This window comes from Nyctibius grandis, chromosome 7 (assembly GCF_013368605.1).
Source record: "Nyctibius grandis isolate bNycGra1 chromosome 7, bNycGra1.pri, whole genome shotgun sequence".
In the NCBI taxonomy this organism is placed as follows: Eukaryota; Metazoa; Chordata; class Aves; order Nyctibiiformes; family Nyctibiidae; genus Nyctibius; species Nyctibius grandis.
This window is the reverse complement of record NC_090664.1, coordinates 7,498,799-7,518,710: the sequence shown is the minus strand read 5'-3', so window position 1 is coordinate 7,518,710 and position 19,912 is coordinate 7,498,799. Positions and strand designations below refer to the sequence as shown.

Below are 19,912 nucleotides of genomic sequence, written 5' to 3'. Positions count from 1 at the left end.
CCATCACCCCCAAGTCCTTCTCCTCAGGGCTGCTCTCAATCCATTCTCTGCCCAGCCTGCATTTGTGCTTGGGATTGCCCTGACCCACATGCAGGACCTCGCACTTGACCTTGTTGAACTTCATGCGGTTTGCACAGGCCCAGCTGTCAAGCCTGTCAAGGTCCCTCTGGATGTCATCCCTTCCCTCCAGCATGTCGACCACACTGCACAGCTTGGTATCTTTGGCAACCTTGCTGAGGGCGCGCTCAATCCCACTGTCCATGTCGCCGACAAAGATGTTAAACAGGACTGGTCCCAATACCAACCCCTGAGGAACGCCACTCGTCACTGGTGTCCACTTGGACATTGAGCCGTTGACCGTAACTCTTTGCAACCATCCAGCCAGTTCTTTATCCACCGAGTGGTCCATCCGTCAAGTCCATGTCTCTCCAATTTAGAGACAAAGATGTCATGTGGGACAGTGTCAAATGCTTTGCACAAGTCCAGGTAGATGACATCAGTCGCTCTTCGCCTATCCACCAGCACTCTAACACCATCGCAGAAGGCCACCAAATTTGTCAGGCATGATTTGCCCTTAGTGAAGCCATGTTGGCTGTCACCAATCACCTCCTTGATGTCCATGTGCCTCAGTATAGTTTCCAAGAGGATCTGCTCCATGATCTTGCCAGGCACAGAGGTGAGACTGACTGGCCTGTACTTCCCCGGGTCTTCCTTTTTTCCCTTCTTGAAGATGGGGGTTATGTTTCCCCTTTTCCAGTCAGTGGGAACTTCACCAGACTGCCACGACTTCTCAAAAATGATGGATAGCAGCTCAGCAACTTCATCCGTCAGTTCCCTCAGGACCCGTGGATGCACCTCATCAGGTCCCACGGACTTGTGCACCTTCAGGTTCCTTAGACGGTGTCAAACCTGATCTTCTCCTACAGTGGGTGGTTCTTCATCCTTCCACACCCTGCCTCTGCCTTCTGCGACTTGGGTGGTGAGGCTAGAGCACTGGCCGGTGAAGACTGAGGCAAAAAAAGTTATTGACTACCTCAGCCTTCTCCATATCCCGGGTAACCAGGTCTCCTATTTCCTTCCGGAGAGGGCCCACGTTTTCCCTAGTCTTCCTTTTATCACTGACACACCTGTAGAAGCATTTCTTGTTGTCCTTGACATCCCTGGCCAGATTTAATTCTATCAGGGCTTTAGCTTTCCGAACGTGCTCCCTTGCTGCTCAGACAATTTCCCTGTATTCCTCCCAGGCTACCTGCCCTTGCTTCCACCCTCTGTAAGCTTCCTTCTTGTGCCTGAGTTTATCCAGGAGCTTCTTGTTCATCCATGCAGGCCTCCTGGTGTTTTTGCCTGCCTTCCTCTTTGTCGGGATGTATTGTTCCTGAGCCTGGAGGAGGTGGTCCTTGAATATTAACCAGTTTTCTTGGGCCCCTCTTCCCTCCAGGGTTTTATCCCAAGGGACTTTCCCAAGCAGGTCCCTGAAGAAGCCCAGGTCTGCTCTCCTGAAGTCCAGGGTGTTGAGCTGGCTGCATGCCATCCTTGCTGCTCTATGGATCTTGGACTCCACCATTTCATGGTCGCTGCAGCCAAGGCTGCACTTGAGCTTCACATCCCCCACCAGCCCCTCCTTGTTGGTGAGAACAAGTTCCAGCATGGCACCTCTCCACATTGGCTCCTCTATCACTTGGAGAAGGAAGTTGTCATCCACGCATTCCAGGAACCTCCTGGATTGCTTGTGCCCAGTTGTGTTGTCCTTCCAACAGATGGTGGTTGAAGTCCCCCATGAGGACCAGGGCCTGTGAACATGAGGCTACATCTATCTGTCTGTAGAGGGCCTCATCTGCTTGGTCTTCCTGGCCAGGTGGCCTGTAGCAGACACCCACTATAATGTCTCCTGTCCCTGCCCGCCCTTTAATCCTGACCCATAAGCTTTCCCTCAGCTCCTCCTCCCCGCCCCCCCCCGCCCCGCCCCGAGGCAGAGCTCCATGCACTCAAACTGGTCATTGACATAGAGCGCAACACCCCCTCCTCGTCTCCCCTGCCTGTCCTTCCTAAAAAGCCTGTATCCACCCATTCCAATGCTCCAGTCATCAGAGTCATCCCACCATGTCTCTGTGATGCCAGTAAGGTCGTAGCCTTGCAGGTGTGCTCACGTCTCTCGCTCCTCTTGTTTGTTCCCCATGCTCCATGCGTTTGCATAGAGGCATCTTATTTTAATATAAGCGTGCGGAAATGAGCCCTTCTCTGGGGCCTGGCTTCTAGCAAGCTGGTCAGTGAAGGCTCTGCTGGCTAATCTGTTTAGCCTGCATTTCCTGTTTATTTCAAGTTGTGGACAGTGATGCAATCCTATAGCTGAACAGCAGGAATAAAGTTACGCGGCTGATTTCAATCAGTGTGAGTGTTGTGGAGGAGTGGCCTGAGAAATTCTATCCCCCAATATAGAAAATAGGGTTATGGTGGGCAGCAAACAGTAACTTCAAAAAAAAAATCTGCATGGAGGTGTTAAAAATCTAATTTATTTTTTTAGCTACAGCTGGTAATGCCTTGTCAAATATTGGCAGCAAATTACTGCTTCCTTTGATGTTGGCGGGGGAAACGCAAGGAACTAACTGCCTACAAACAGCAGCCTTAGAGCCAATGCGTACAAGGAAGAGCGGAGCAGCTAGTTGAGTATGCTTCATTGCATAGATGCTGTCTGTAGGCAAATGGTCTGCTTTGGAGCTGTAAAAAGTTTTTGCTTGAATCAAAGCTAGCTTGAGGTATTTCTCATTGATTCTCTAGTGTCAATATGTGCGTTCTGTTGAGACAATGTGCTTAGACCCCAGGTTTCAAAGATGAACCCATGTCTTTAAGAACTACTGTAACTGCCTGAGCAAAAAGACTGAATGGTTTGGGTTGCTTATTTGTTCTCTCTCGAGTAGGGCTTTATTATTTTGTAGCTGCCAATCAAGCAGCAGCTGCAGAATAAAGGCCATTATCTGGATGTGCTCTAATACCAAAACATTGTGATTTTTGTGTGCTTTTGCTTTTGACTGCCAGTTTGAAATCCCATAGGCAAACATTTGGGAAGCACTAGAAACATGAGCTGACTTGAGTAGGATGGGAGGTGCTGAGAAAAAAAGCAAGCAGCCCAGAGTTTCCCGGACTGGCACTGAAAAATAGGACCCTCGGTATTGAAGGGTGCTTTGGGAAACTATAGAAGTGTGTCCAAATTTAAACTTGTTTTTGTGGACATACCTGATAAATCTCTTTCAGCAAAAGGCCCGAGTGATGTTTTTTGGAAAGCAAATTCTTCAGTGCCTCTCTGAGCTGAGCTCTCACTCCTTTTTTCACATTACTAGCAAGAGAAAATCTGCTGGTCAGTGGATTTTGCAGTCCTAGATGTCTAGATCTGTGTCATTCCAGTCCTGTGCTTCCATGGCTTGTATAGGTACAGAAGCCAATATACTGACTTTTAAACTATCCAGTGGTGTCGTGGGGGAAGGTGTTGTCTCTCTGCTATTCACTAGTTTCTCCATTTGGCTTGTGCTTTTTTGTCAAGGCCACCATGCAGAGCCCATGTTTAGAGGATCATTTGTCTTGTCTTTGGGTTAGATTTTGACTAGCTTTTAGGTGGCAGAGAGAGATGGTGCAGGTGGTGAGGAGGTGCTGATGAGCACTGTCATTTTCATGGAATGAAAAGCATTCTGGACGATGGAGATCTCAGGACACTTTTTCTATACTCCTACCATCCTTGTTGCCATGATGCGTCATGACCAGGAATAAAATAGGAGATAGGTTTAGCTCTTAATGGTGAGAGGGCAGATTGTCTCTAGGACATTTCGTTGGCCTGAGTTGATAGGCAAGTTCTCTTCATTGGAAAATGTTGTGCTTGGGAATCCTTAGCCCGGTGCAGCTGTGACTGTCTGGAGGAGATGAACTCAAGGGCCCGTCTGCCTCTGTCATCTTGCTAGTGCTGACAGATTATAGAGGTCTAATCCTCCTTCCTTTTTCATCAGATTGTGTTGTTTCTTGTTTTCTTGGGTACAGTTTTAGGTTATGTATTTTTTAAAGAGCTGGGTAATTTTTCTAGAGTCAAGTGATTTAGTAAATTGCTCAGGACAAGTTAGTATTTGAGTGAATTAACTCTGGTTCTTGATGAACTTCTTCCTCAATACAAAACTGGGTTTGAATCATGGGGATAGAGGAGAAGAAGGTGTTGCAGAAATAGCAGGGGGATCTGTGACTTTGAAATCCCACTGGTAACACTGGAAGTGAGAGCTGCATTTGCCTACCTCTTCAGCAGATGTCAACAATAATATTTGTAATAAAGCCTACATATTCAGTGCTGTACTTTTGCACAGTTTCACATCAACATGTCGACATTTGAAAGTAGTGCAGCCTCTTCTCTTCCCTCACTTCTTTAAGATTGTGAAATGTATATTCTTGAAGGTAAAGGAGATTTAACTATTTCCGTTTACTTGCATGTCCTCTGCTATTATAGACTATGCTTCTCTGATAGAAAGGTGTTAGCCCAGATTAAAGACAGATCACTCTGCAAGTGTGTCCCGTTAGACATTAAGAGGCTTTTGTGCATTGTTAGCACCATTAAATGTAGTCCAGTGATACCTCAGTGGCAAGATCTCTTGCAAACAGTTTCTGAGGACTGTTTAGCCAGGGCTGCTGTGCAGCATGCAGACTGCAGCACCATGATGTGTTGCGTAGACTTTGAAGACCGTTGCAGAAACAAAGTGCGAAAGCTGGCCGGAGCACAAAGCAGCAGCTGTGTGTATCCCAGGCTCCGATCTGACTGAGAAGCAAAACCAAGAAATGGATAAATTATGTATCTTCAGTTCTCTCTGTAATGTGTTTCAGCCTGATCTCAACCTGGCACCAAATGCACAAACCTATCATCCTCTAGCATAGGTCTTTTGTGATTTTCTGTCATGCGTTATCTATGTCCAGTAAATTATCTGTGTCCACATGCCTTTGAAAGTCACCTGCTGTTGTGCTGCCTGAAGTTTGACGTGACAAGTAAGAACTCTTCAGTATTAAAATACTTTCTTTTTTAATGTTGCTGAAGTCTTTTTTCCTCTCTGCTTCAGAGGAAAGGATGTCCTGAAATACGTGCAGAGGTCAGAGAATGTGCATATTCCAGATTTACATCTATAAAAGGGAAACTAGAATTTGTGTGCTCATGAGCACATGTACATGCTGGCACTGGCATCTGACTCATTCGCCTGAGCTGAGTCCTTTGCTTTTGTGTTCCTGCTGTAATAAGCTACGCACAAAGTCTCCCATGCAGACCGTTACGATGGAGTTGCACTCCAGAGGACGTAGTGATGTGTCTGCTGTTTCCCGGGAATAGTCCCAAGCACTGATTGTTCCCACAGCATAATCATACCCTTTTCTTGTAAAAGTGTGTTTCTATGCATTCAGGTTCTCCTCTCCCACCTGTCTTGCTTGTATTGACAGAGAGGTTTGTGCTGCTGGGAATGAACCATATCAGGGAACGCCCCTGGGCTGGCGAAAAAAAAAATGTGCAAAATAGGTTGACATAAGTTTATTTTCAGCCACTGCATTGTCTTGAATGATGTTGGCCATGCAACTGATTCTACATAAGGGTGGGGAGGAGGAGGTGGGTATACTGGGGGAATAGCAAGGCCAGCTGATGCCATCTTAACGTGTGTGCACAACTCTTGGTGGGGGGACTCGTTACATGCTACCCATGGGACGGGGTAAGCACAGCAGTCTTGGGTCTCTACACAGTGGTGGCCTGCGGCTGGAACTTGAGCACAGCCACCAGACACAAACGAGACATGCTCAAAATAGACCACATCCTTCATGAAACATTCATGAAAAGACGAATGGTAACTTTTATTTTTAAATGAAAGCTGACACATTTTTGAATCTCCCAAATCCTGAGCTGATATGCTAACCTTGGGTTGTTCTTCCTCTGTTAACCTGTGGATAGCTGAACTGAGAGAAAGAGAAAATAAATTTGTATTGTGTGCTAGATCAAAATGTTATGATATTTTAAAATCTCTAGGACATCCATATTATCTTCAAAACAATTTCAAATGGATCCCAAACGAGTTTGCTTAACAAAAATTCATGCAGGAGCAGTTTGAATGAATAATACTAGAGTAGTAATGCAGGTTCTCATAGGTCTTGACTGCATATATGCATCATATATACTAGGAGATTTTTTTTTTAACATGCTGTTTTTCCTTTAATAATATGACTAAACTCTCAACATAGGTATCAACCATTTTAATCAATTGGATAGATGTTCAGGTTCAAAAGTTCACCTGATTCATGCTGAGGCTTTAAACAGTCTTTTTACTTCCTTCTAAGAATGCCGTATGAAAGAAATCAATTTAAGAGGTTTGTGTTTAATTGAAAAAAGAGTACTAATAGTAATGCGCTCTTCAAAAAACATCTAGGATTTCTCTTAGCAAGGATTAGCCACCTGGCTTAATTTGCAGCCTTCCCACTCCTGTGTTTGAGCAGAAAATCATTCATCCTCTTCCCCATACCTGAAAGAGGGATAATGGAAAGTGTGACATACAAAGGCAGAAGTACTGTCAATAATTTGCAGATAGACAACAAAAGAAACTCGAGTGTGATTGATGCTGGTTTTTGTGTTTCTCTTTCCTTGCTCCTCTCATCATGATGCCATCCGAAAGGGAATTCAGAGCTCTAGTGATTGAGATGGTGTTGGCCACTGATATGTCCTGTCACTTCCAGCAAATCAAAGCCATGAAGAATGCTTTGCAGCAGCCAGAAGGGTGAGTCACTTCACAACGCTGTGCAGTGAGGGGCTGCATTTCAGCTGGTGCTTTGCCATTGTGTTTGACTTCAAAAGCACCTCTCCAGAGGCCTTCACTCTCTTTGATGTCCACAACAATTCTCTTTCTGCTGTTGAATTTTGAATGAATTCACTTAGGAGTTGACTGGCACCCCACTATACACACATCTCTATTCTGGGCTGGTGGACCAAAGCTTGCAAAGGTCACTATGTTGGGGTAAACTTCCCTGGGCATTTCCCTTTGTGTATCAGGGTAATATCAAGGACATGATCCAGCTGAGTGACCTCTACAGCTTGAGTATGACTCAAGGTTATAAGATCTGCAGAACACAACTTATGCATTGCCCTTCTACAGATGGTATCAGCTGCCACCTCTGCAAGGGGCCTGCTCCATAACCAGAGGACAGATGAAAACAACTTGAGATCACTGAGGGAAGGACTAGAAGATAACAGATGGAGCAGTATGGGGAAGGCCTTTTCTTCTTCCCAGTATGCCACTGGGAGCTGTAATATTTTGTCTACAGCTCTTCCCCATAAAATTCCTTTTATACTGCAGAAAGCTCTGAGTGATGGTCATTTTTTCACCCTGGACACAGGTCTGTCCAGAGCCTCCCAGAATTATATCTTTATCAGATCAGAGTGTGGCTAGCCACTTGGACTTCCTAGAAGCTACAACTCTTCCAGCTATTGCAGACAGTCAAAAGCTTGAATTAAAATCTGAGACTACCCATCCCAAGAAAGCATTATTTACTGGGTTCTTGGGCTAGCCTCTCAGGTTATGACTTTAAGGAATTGCCAGCCTTTTTTGTTCTGTGGAACCAAATGCAAGGATCACCTTCTGACCTCACACTAGTTTTCTAACAATGTAACATTTATAAGTTACTGTGTAGGCTCATCAGTGCCCCTGAGATCAGATCCTAACTGTTTACTACAGTAAGATGGTAGGGACCAGCTTCTCTTTTGAGCTGCATAAAGTGCAGCCCAGCTGAAATGGGGAGCACAGTAGCTCTTCAAGCCTACTTGTGCAGACAAGCAAGCCTGGAAAGGAGCTCAGCAAGGCTGAGCAAAGTTTCTTTTTGCACTTCTTAATGTCTCTGTTACAACAGGAATTGTGTTGGAGAAATTAGACAGTCTTTCATAGTTGTCTGATTTTATGAACACAGAAATAATTCCATTAATATCCTGGCTAAAGATTCTAATGACCTCATTTCCCTGCCTAGGTGAGATTTTTGTCATTCTCCACTGCAAAAGCAGACAATTAATTTGTTTGATTGTTTTGGGTTTTCAGAATTGACAAGCCGAAAGCTTTATCACTGTTGTTGCATACAGCAGATATCAGTCATCCAGCCAAGGCCTGGGATCTCCATCATCGCTGGACCATGTCTCTGCTAGAGGAGTTCTTCAGACAGGTAAAGCTAGGGAAGTTCCTCTGCGTTTCTGCAGCACTGAGGGAGTGTGTAGGATTGGGCAAGGAAGTAGGAAAATATGAACACAGATCTTTTCCTTCTTCTCTGATTTTCTCAAGAACCTCCCAAATGATATGAAGCTTTCTCATCTGGCACCAACAGCACTGTCTATTATGCCTCTTGGGAAGTTAGTGTCTGATACACTGCCTATAGATATAGATGTTATCTAGATAGTAGAAATTCTAATTTGGGAAGCTAATATATGTTTCAAATTAGCAAAATATAGAATATGTGATGTTCTACTTAGCTGTAGAACCACAGAAAACAGATTTAGGTAGCTGTACCTTATAGAACTGTACTTGCACTGTTGGGGTAGATGTGAAAAATGCATTACCCTTACTTTAGATGAAGTGAACTGATCTAGTTTATAACTCACAGTGGCCCACCTGTAGACAGACCCACAAATCTAGACAAATCATTAAGCTCTGTGTGATAGCTATAAGCTCCCCAAGTGACTAATTAAAAACATTTAAAGAGCTGCCTTAAAAAAAAAAAGTAAAAGTAAACAAAGCATTTAGGAGTGTTTAGGATACTTTTCACCAGTATGAATTACTAAACTAAACAGAAAACTAACTGCTTAATTGCCCTCCAAAGTTCAGTAACTTGAAGTTTTATAGTAAATCTGAATGCAAAAAAAGAAAAATATATGACAATTTTTAAGAAGTTCTGACAATTTTTTTAAAATGCCATCTGTTTTTAAAGGCATTGTGGGAATCCCTTCTTAATAAGCACATTGCAAGGATTTGCTTTGAAATGCATTCTTTAATTTGTTTTTCAAACCAAGAATGGATTTACTAGGTGGAAGCAGGTCAATCATACCTGCAGCTGTCTCTGTGTTGCCACACAGGAGGCTCATGCAAGTAGGATGATTTTCACATACATTTTAGGGAAAAGTCTGTGCACATTTATGCTTTTCTAGCTCAAAATTATACTAGAAGTGTTAAAATGCACCACTACTGAGTCCCCTAAAGATTGGTGAGGGAATTAAGATTAGCTAGATATGAGACCACAAAAAGCCCAAGTTTTGTTCTGTTTTACACATGCAATGAAGACATTTATTATTTTATGCTTTCATAAGAATAATTTCATTTCAGCCAACAAATCCTACTTCATTTTTGAATTACAAATGCCTCCACTTTTAGATAAAGCTTTATATAAAACTTGTACTCTAGTTCCAAATTTAGATGCAGTATTAATTCCCTCTTCAGGAAAACCCTTAGCCTTACCATAAAGCATAGACTTGCATTCATTGAAGTTATTTAGTACTAGATCAAGAAATACATCCCTACCTGACAGCAGAAAAACAACACACACTCTTCTCACAAGCTGAGAAATACCCCTAGCCAGAGGGGACGATGGTAATAAGAAACAGGGCTGGCCTCAGATTAGGTATTTATTTTCTTATGCTCTTCACCTGCAGACCCTCTCCTGTCCTTTCTGTTATGTGCTCTGCAGAGACATAGAGCCTGACTTAATCTATATCAGTACAGGTCCCCAGCCCTATTGTTTCCAAGTATTTTGTGGTGTGACACAAGTCTTTCTACACCACGTAACCACGCTGTAGGTATGAATGATGCTTCTGAGTACGATACTGTTTTTTTAAATTCAGCAGTTATGGTGAACATCTCTTAAAGCAAACATCTTGCATGAGTTAATTTGTTTTACTAATGCACTTTAGCTAGCCATGAGGGAGCTGCCCAAACAGCTTAGAAGAAGTCAGCTACCTTCTGAGCAGTCAGAAAGGCAGTTAGGGATTCCTTCTTAAAGAGAATTAGGCATTAGGGTTTTTAAGAGACATAAAGAGTCAGAGAAGAATGATGGCTGGCATTGAGAGATGTTTTTCCTGAGAGATGCAGCAGACCCAGTAAAGGAACACTACTTGGAAATATTTCTGTGTTTGGTTTCTGTTTTACCCTGATATTTGTATATTAGACTGCTAACATAAAGCAGAATTGTTCTGCAATAGAAGAATACTATTGCTTGTTGTTTCACCCAAGTTTCTAACAGGACTTGTGCCCCCATTTCATGTATGTTATATTAAGAAAAAGAAGAATTCAGCTCTTCTTATGCCTACAGAGGTTTTTCTCTGGTTAGTTTGCTGGGTGTTTTAGCTTCCATTTGACATTAGTCAGAACACTGGCAAGAAGTTCAGCACAGCTGAAGTGAGCTGCTGATTTAAGGAATTGATTCTATAATACGGTTAACAGGATATTTAAATTTGAATCCTCAGTGGGGAGTATTGCAACTATGTAATCCTATATATCTTGTCAGCATAAAGCAATATGTTATGGAGTGACTGAACTAAGTTAAAGGGCTCTTTGAGAATATGCAATTTGAAAGACTGGAAAAAAATGGGTTATAACACTTGATCTTCTGCGCTATCTCACGATGTTAGAAAAGGTCTTTCAGTTCTGAGGGCTGGAAAGTATGTTTGGACTTTTATAGTTAAGCACTTATGTACAATGTTGACAATGTCAGTGTTTCCTTTGGAAGAAAAAAGTAATCTGCATCTGGCCAGCCATGACCTGTTAATTCCTTATCTGAAAGAGTAAAAAAGACATGCAAAGAAGCGCAAGCCCTGAAAAATTGGTCCTAACACTGATGTTTTCTCTTGAAAGGCTTGCTCTGAGAACGGAGTTCTGCTGGATTCTCTGGAGAACTGCAGTGAGAAGCATTCTTGTGCTCAAGTGGGGTTTTAGTTGGTGCATAGAAGTACCAAGCAGGCAGGGAAAGCTCTGAGGAAAGATTCACTGGAATCAAGATGCTTAATTCACCAACTTCTGCTTGGACTACAACTCTTCCAGATGGACTCAAATTCTACACAATTTGTGTGTTTTAAAAAAAAAAAACAAACAAGAAAACAAAACCAAAATCAAAACTTAATCAAAGAAAGTAAAAGGAGAGGCTTTTACAGTCGTGACCTAAGATATCAAAGTGCAATGTGTCTTGTCTTTTTCTAATTTCATCTCAATTTTGTTTCTCCAGGGTGACAAAGAAGCAGAACTAGGGCTTCCCTTCTCTCCACTGTGTGATCGCAAGTCTACTATGGTTGCTCAGTCTCAAATAGGTATGTCCCTTTTGGTGCATGCAAAATAGTATCTTAAAAGCAAAACTTAGTCCTCCCTATGGGGCTAAGATCGTGGTGATCTCTCATCATTTGGAACTATGTTAAAGAGAGGAAATAAAGCACAATGGCATTATTTTCCCCAGATCAACAATTCAAAGCTGAGGAGCCGTTAGATTTATGGTGGAGGTTCCATGCAGTAACCAAGTTACCTCTGATGTGTCTGCAGAGATGACTACAGTGCCTGGTTATGACACTGCTCCATGGTTTTCTGAACTGTGAAGATGAGGCACACACGGCAACATGTTGTGATACGAGTATCATTGTTGGATATGAGAATGTAATGTCAGTTTCTTCAATGACGTGGGCAAAACCTAGTGTGTGTTTTTCCATTTATTCCTCCTACCCTTTCCCTCCCAGTGCTTCAAGTCAACCAATATTTTTCACTGAAGCCAAGCAAATAGCAAACCTTTTTTTGTTCCACACATTCAGAAACAGAGATCTTTTTACAGGTTCAGCAACAGTGCTTTCTTTACCTATCCTCCAGTTATTGAGTGAAAAAGTAGGAGAAGGATGAGGCAACAAACCCTGGTATTTGGTGAGAAAACAAGAGGGGCTAAGTGAAGTAAAACTCTTCAGGAGGCTGGGAGCAAAAAAAGACAACAGAAAAGGTGGATTTGTGGGTGGATTTTTATACCTAGGAAGCAAGTGAAGTAGACAGAAGAACATGATCTAACCTCAACTGGAGAATAAAGTGCCAAATGGAATAACAAAAGAAAGATAACATGGACCCTAAAAATGAGGGAACTGAGACCAGAAGGAGAAAGAGAGGGAGTGTATTAAAGGAAAACAAACAAAAAATTTGAAGAATTAAATTTCTCTCAAAGAAGACAAAGATATCCCTGAACCTAGGAAAGTTCAGATTCGTATCTGTAGCTAAGAGCCATTTCTGTTTAAAATTATTTCATTGTTCCTGTTAGGCAAGCCATTCCCTGAGGGACCTCATCTCAGATTTTTCTGGTTTTGGAAGTTCAGACAGTTCAGCCAAGAACCTGGCCTTGAAAAGCACTATGCAAACCTAGCCTAGTTGTCAGGCTTGAAGCGTTTACTCCTCTGCAACAGTAACCCAGAAGAGTGGGAATGTGTGTAGAGCTCAGTGCAACTGCTGAGGACATTTGTGTTCTGCCAGCAGCTCGGTGGGGGGGAGCAGCAGCAAACTTCAGGTGCTGCAGTCTCAGCTAAAACCCATGTTGAGGACTCCTGGGCAGACTACACCTGCTGTGCTGTGGGAGACGACAAATTCTCTCTCTGGCTGGTGTGGAGGGAAGCACATGTAGAGACTTCTCTTTCACATCCCTTCTATCAGCTTTCAGATATGTCCCTCACTCCTCACAGGGAAGAGAAGTTCTGCTTCCCATGGGGTCCTTCTATGTAGGGTTATGTGTACTTGGAAACCCAGTTTTCCTTGTCCTCCTCTTTTGTGCTCCTTTGCTCAGGAAGGCCAGGAGAGCCGAGAGACTTCTGCACCGATACCCCTTCTGTCAAGCAGCTGCAAAATTAGTGATGAATTAAACCATCACCAACACAATTTCACCTTATGAAAGAGGCACTCACCAGTATGGAAAGGCAGCCTTCTTTAGTTATATACTATTTGTCATTATATTTGATTTCACAGAATCACAGAATCAACCAGGTTGGAAGAGACCTCAGGGATCATAGAGTCCAACCATTGCCCTGACACCACCCTGTCAACTAGACCATGGCACTAAGTGCCATGTCCAGTCTTTTCTTAAACACATCCAGAGATGGTGACTCCACCACCTCCCTGGGCAGCCCATTCCAATGTCTAATAACCCTTTCTGAAAAGAAATTCTTCTTAATGTCCAACCTGAACCTCCCCTGGCGAAGCTTGAGGCTGTGTCCTCTTGTCCTAGCGCTAGTTGCCCGGGAGAAGAGGCCAACTCCCACTTCACTACAACCTCCCTTCAGGTAGTTGTAGACTGCAATAAGGTCACCTCTGAGCCTCCTCTTCTCCAGGCTAAACAACCCCAGCTCCCTCAGCTGTTCTTCATAGGTCAGACCCTCCAGACCCTTCCCCAGCTTGGTCGCCCTCCTCTGGACTCGCTCCAACACCTCAACATCTTCCTTGAAGTGCAGGGCTCAGAACTGAACACAGTATTCAAGGTGCGGCCTCACCAGTGCCGAGTACAGAGGGATGATCACTTCCCTAGACCGGCTGGCTACACTATTCCTAATAGAGGCCAGGATGCCATTGGCCTTCTTGACCACCATGGCACACTGCTGGCTCATGTTTAGCCGGCTGTCGATCAGCACCCCCAGGTCTCTTTCCACCGGGCTGCTTTCTAACCACCCTTCCCCCAGCCTGTAGCGCTGCATGGGGTTGTTGTGGCCCAAGTGTAAGACCCGGCACTTGTTCTTGTTGAACCTCATGCCTTTGGTCTTGGCCCATCTATCTAACCTGTCCAGATCCCTCTGTAGGGCCTTCCTACCCTCCAGCAGATCGACACTGCCACCCAGCTTGGTGTCATCTGCAAATTTACTGAGGGTGCACTCAACGCCTACGTCTAGATCATCTATAAAGATATTGAACAACATCGGCCCCAGAACTGAGCCCTGGGGAACACCGCTAGTGACCGGCCGCCAGTTGGACTTTGCCCCATTCACCACCACTCTCTGGGCTCGGCCATCCAGCCAGTTTTTAACCCATTTAAGAGTCCACCCATCCAAGCCCCAGGCAGCCAGTTTGTGTAAGAGGATGCTCTGGGAGACAGTGTCAAATGCCTTACTGAAGTCTAGATAGACTACATCCAAAGCCCTGCCCTCATCTACTAAGCGGGTCACTTTGTCATAGAAGGAGACCAGGTTAGTCAAGCAGGACCTTCCTTTCATGAATCCATGTTTGCTGGCCCCGATGCCCTGATTGTCCTGCATGTGCCGTGTAATGGCACTCAGGATGATCTGTTCCATCACCTTGCCTGGCACCAAGGTCAGGCTGACAGGCCTATAGTTCCCTGGATCATCCTTCCGACCCTTCTTGTAGATGGGCGTTACATTTGCTTTGTGCAGTTTAGTTTTACATTATTTTGTTTTACATTTGATTTGTGCAGTTTAGTAATCCATTGACATTAATAGGCTACTCTCTATAAATCTTGCTTTCTAACATTATAAAATTTTCATTTCTCAGTCTGCTGCACATATTGGCAGTGTCTTTCTGTAATGTCTCCTTTGTTAAATCAAAATCTCTCATATTTTCTGGCTGTCTGCTGAGGTAAGGCTTTCAAAGTTGTAGGCTAGGTTCTTAGACAAATAATCTGTCCCCGTTCATTTATTTACCTGATTCATTGCCTTAACAAATTGTTCCCTGGAATAGTAATTACTACATTTCTTTGGGAAAGTAAGTCCTTATTGAATTCCAAATTGTGCTGTTATCTCTAGCAAGCAGCCATCAGTTCCCACAAATAAAAACCCTCTGTCCTTTGTGAAATAAAATTGCGCTCTTGGTTCTGTCAGACAGAGCCTAGAAATCCTCTTCTGGTGGCTCGACTTGTTCGTAGTTGCCGGTTTGCTGCTCTAAGGTCACCACAGATGCAACAACAGTGGGAAAGCATTTTTATTAATGAAAGATTTTCACAAATGCAGACTGAAGGTTTTGCAGTACAGACTTTATCCATGGAAATGAAGCAATGTAACAGTAAAAACTTCCTCAAAAGAAAGAATGTCTCTCTCTTCTGTTGCTTCAGTTTGTGAAGAAATTGTTCAGAGTTTAAATGGATAATTAAAAAAAAAAATGAAGATGAAATAATGAACCTGGGTTTTAAAACCTGTTAATGCCTGTTTAAAACCTGTTAAGCTGATGAACAATTTGTCATCCTTTTTATTCTTCAATAGAATGAATGTGGTAAATATTTCTGTACCACAGTGAAGTACAGAAATCAGGAGAGACTGATGTCCAAAAGTCAGGCTGCTTATCAGAGTGGGGGAGACAAGAAAATGGCAAAGAAAACCAGGCCAAGACTTGTATTTCCCAACAAGAATATCAGGAGTTAAAGCTTGTCTGTCTCAGACTGTAGGAAGCTTGTTTGGTTGGAGATCAGCCTTTGTTGTCATTGTCCTCTTTCGCAGCTGATAAATGTAGCAGCATCCTTTTATTTTTGTTCTTTGTCTGGCAAGACAGACAATTACAGCTTCAGAAAACATTGGATAAAGGCTGATGAGTGCATGCTGATGATTCTTTTTTCTTTTTCTTTTTTTTGATGGTGGGCTTTAGGGAAACTGTCCTCTAGCCAGTGTTTGCCGTGGTGATGTTCTCAGGTGGAATGAATGAACAATAGGCACGTGCCTGGAATCCACCCTCAGCATGCAGTGTTAATTGGTAAAATCGTCTTAGTCACTGGGGTACAGGAAATATTTGCCACACTCATTCTATTGAAGAAGAAAAAGGATGATAAAATGGTCATTAGCATTAATAGGTTTTAAAACCCAGGTTCATTATTTGATATTCAGGATTTTTAATTAGCAAACTAAATCACCATATTTAAATCACAGTTTCTTCAGGTAAGAAGAGAGAGAACACAGAGGGGGGAATGCATATTTGAGAATATAGCATAAGTTACATAATTATTAATAAAGTCCTAAGTTTTGTTTCTACAATAGCAGATTATGTTTCCCATCTTAATTACAATCCCCATTTTAAGGTAACATAGTTGAATAACTTGTTCATGTTGTAGGGAATGGAGGAAAAAATACCACTTATTGAAGAAAAGTTCTCCTAGGTCTTTGAGTTTGTTTACCTGTGGTCCCTTGTGGCACCTCTGCCTGTCTTTGTTGATGAGATGCAAGACTTCTCCCAGGGAAAACTTGTTTCTTAGACCCTTACAACTGGGTCCCACCACCCCGCTGCTGAAGTTTAGTGACAGAGTCATACATCTGATATCAGAGATTTGCACGTCTCAGGGTTGTTAGTGGTGATGGAGTAAATGGCAGTGGTATTAATTGCCAAGCAGAAGTGACAAGGTACCATGGCTTGGGTTTCTTTGGTCATTAGGAGGTAAAAAATTTTTTGAGTAAAGAGAAATAGAGGAGATAGATAGATACATAGACAGGCAGACACACACATGTATGTAGAGCAAGTTCTCATTATCCTCAGGATTCCTGTGGCACACTTAACACTGTTCTCAGTCAGTACAGTTTCCAGTGTTTTAAAAAACTGTATGAAGTTTGCTGGGATTATCTGGGTTGTGATCTAACACACGATTTCCTGTCATGGCTTTATACTGCATACAATTCTGATTAACTCCCTGGGAGGAAGGGAGTTCTTTTTTCCCTAAATTTGAATAGATAAGACTGTCTCAGTGTTATGGAGGCACCTGATTCAGATGTTCAGATAAGACTGGATGCATATTTTCTTCAGATTTACAGAATGTTAGCATGAAATTCTGAGAACGTGCAAGTAATGTTTTTTAATTTGGCTAGGCATGAAAATATACTTAATTACTCATCATTCTAGAAATTTAGCAAAAATCAGGGGAGCGAAATGGAACTAGAAGGATGCTCAACTGCTTTGCACTCAAGATGTGGATCAAAGCATCTGTGAATTCAGGTGCCTGGCCCATGTGGTCTCTTCTTTTATTGTTCTGTTATCACCTAGAATCACCAGGGTCTGTAGTAGAAACATATCATGGCCCAGTCAGAGAAATGATAATATTATAAATTTAAAATTAATAATCGATAATTACCAAATCTTTAAAAATTAGAACAATAGGGAAAGACCTGAATCCTAATGTCCCTTAGGAGAGATTAAGGACATCATTGTTTTCTTGGCTACTTGCAGCACTAAGAAATCTGCTAAGTGAAGTGCTAAAATCAACATAAGAAATAGTCCTTGTCCCAGGTGAGAATTTAGGGGAAGGTGTAAGGTACTGTATGTGCCTCATTCTCACATTTTTTCCATGCAACTTGGATTTTCCTTCATCTCATGAGCTTATGGCCACAGGGCCCTTCAGTCTGCCGTTCCCAACATTCAGATCAGAGATGTATTCATCTCTGCCAGACTCTATACTGAAGTAGAAATTACTTGGCCCTTTACTTTTTTCTTTTTCTTATTTAAAAAAAATGGGGGGAAGCATCTAAATCTGTTTTATTATCAACAAGAACAAACTGGCCAAGCACTGAGGAGAGAATATTCACAGCAACACGTTGATACGCAGTAAGAGAGGTTTGCATGTAACTCCACACCAGCAAAGCTTACCAGTATTATTACTGTTATATTGATTTTCTAGTTTTAGAGAGTTCATCTTTGAAACTGGGTTTTATCCAAATCCGCTAGCAATTTGGCTTAAATGTCACACTCCTCATATAAAACAAGTTCTGATGCATCTGTTTATGTTCTGATTTGCCACAGTTTCTTTCCAGTGTTTAAGCAGGTACCTTTTGTTGCATGCTATATCCAGGCTCTTGGGTCAGGGATTAATGTATAACTCCGTTTTCCCTTACTAGTATTGTACCTCTTTCAAGGGACAATTTTTTTACTCTGTCTTTTACAGTGTGGTTGTCTGCCATCACTGAAGTAGTGACTCCACATAAATCCTCTTCTTACCTGCTTGACTCTGCTTGTGTTTATGCTCAGGTTTCATTGACTTCATTGTGGAACCCACTTTTACTGTGCTGACTGACATGACCGAGAAGATTGTGACTCCACTCATCGATGAAGCTTCCCGCTCTGGCATGTCCGGGTTCAGGCGTTCCAGGTTAATAACCACGCGCCCTCTCCCTTCACTCTGCACATGCTGCCATTGCACCCAACTCCCCCAGTTTTCCCCCCACAGCATATGTCTTCCATGTGGCTTAAAGCCCCATATCCGCATTGCTCACCTTGTGACGTGACTTTGTTTCAGGGAAACTCCAGCCCAGGGAGGGCAAAGAGGGAGGCTGGCATGAACCTGAGCCGTGCCTCCAAAGGCAGTGAGCACAAATGGTTGTAGCCATGACATCAGGTGAACTTTGGTGCACTCTCAGTCACTAATGTCAAAGAGAAGGTAGAGGGAGTCGTTTGGAGGCACTCATTTCTTCATGTCTAGAAGTATAAATGGGATTGAAATACAAAGAGGACCGGGAAATATAAGCATACATTAGTAACAGTATTTAGGGTTATGCAAATGTATGAAGTACCACCAGAATTCACCTGGAGTTCAGGTGTAAGGAGTCTTGGCCCATTCAACCTGCTCTGCTGTTGTAGAGAAACTACTCTTTTAGTAGTTTCATGGACAGGGCATGTCTTGGGATTCAAATGTGACGTGGCTAGTGCTCCCCAGAGTAGGGCTACCAAGTCAAGATTCCCTCTCCCAGGTGATTTCTTTACTCTTGGGCTGTTACACAAAGAGCAAGCACTAATACCTTTCTGTGTCAGTTATCTTGCTGCCTTTATTAGAATGTACGTAATGAAGTGTCCATCCTGGAAAGCCAACTGTAGGGTCTGTAAGTGAAATGAGTGCCTGATTTCAGCCTCAGCTGAGGTCACCAAGCCCTGGACAGAGATTGGCCTCCTGTCCTGTGCCTAGTGGCTCCCATTGGTGAATTTTAGGAGGCTTCTCCTTTGATACATTTGATTTCTAAATTGTCTGACTCTCCAATGAATATTTAGGGAGTGAAGATGCACAACAAAGGTAATGGCAACAGTTGGAATCATTCTGCTTCTTAGGGACTATGGATGCCAAAAAATAAGCAGGAAAAAGCTGCCCTTTATTTCTAATACTGGCTCAGGTTGTGCTGTTTGCTTTAACATCGGTTGCCCCAGGGTGGGAGGGAGGGGAGGATGAGGGATTCAATCTTAGTTTTTGTTTTTCCTGATTGACTCTGTTAAGTTATCTAGACTTAGAGTCATTATTTCTTCTTAGCTGTATTTGGGTGGATGTGATACTAATTTCTTCTGTGTTTTGTGATCTTGTGTCCCAGTCTGAATAGTATTAGTCCCTCCGAAGTTAAAAGATCAAGTGTCAAGAGCACTGGGTCGGAAGGAAGTGCCTCACTCAACTGCTCCATACTCACTGTGGACTTCAAATGTTTTAAAACCACCTGGACTGAGGTGGTGCAGCAGAACCGGGAGAAATGGAAAGCACAAGCCACCAAAGGTAACAGCCAGGCTTCTTAGTGAAAGAATAAAAATTCTTTTGACCCCTTCTTCTTCAGGCTCTTCTTCAATCAAATTATTCTCCAAGTAAGCACTATCAGTTTGAAAGAATCTGCTTTTCAAGGTCAACAACCTACACAGTGTTCAGAAAGATAGCAATATTGTGACTCATGTGTGCCTTATACTCTTCTTCTGTGGTGTAAGTGTACATAATGAAGAGGACATGGACAAGGGGAGGAAAAAAAAATAATTGTAAGGGAGGTCCCCTGAAGTCATGAGTCAGACTCAGGGTGGGTGCAAAAATAGCTGGAACAGCACTTGTAGAGATAGGTTATAAATTGTTCGCTGTTAAGACTGAAAGAGGTATGGATGATAGTTCAGGGGAGAAGGACAGGATATTCTGGATTCACAGCTAGTTTCATATTTCTAGTGATAACTTGGATAATGAATTG

At 42.8% G+C, this 19,912-nt stretch overlaps 1 protein-coding gene across 2 annotated transcripts in view; it reads left to right on the top strand.

Annotated features, from left to right (window-relative positions):
• PDE1C (phosphodiesterase 1C) overlaps nt 1–19,912 on the top strand; it is a 414,729-nt gene that overhangs the window by 351,404 nt on the left and 43,413 nt on the right. For both annotated transcript variants that reach the window (XM_068404897.1, XM_068404898.1), the window contains 5 exons: nt 6,663–6,764; nt 8,073–8,193; nt 11,236–11,317; nt 17,961–18,081; nt 19,286–19,461. In XM_068404897.1, the coding sequence (XP_068260998.1) occupies nt 6,663–6,764; nt 8,073–8,193; nt 11,236–11,317; nt 17,961–18,081; nt 19,286–19,461 (602 nt within the window). The remainder of the gene's footprint in view (nt 1–6,662; nt 6,765–8,072; nt 8,194–11,235; nt 11,318–17,960; nt 18,082–19,285; nt 19,462–19,912) is intronic.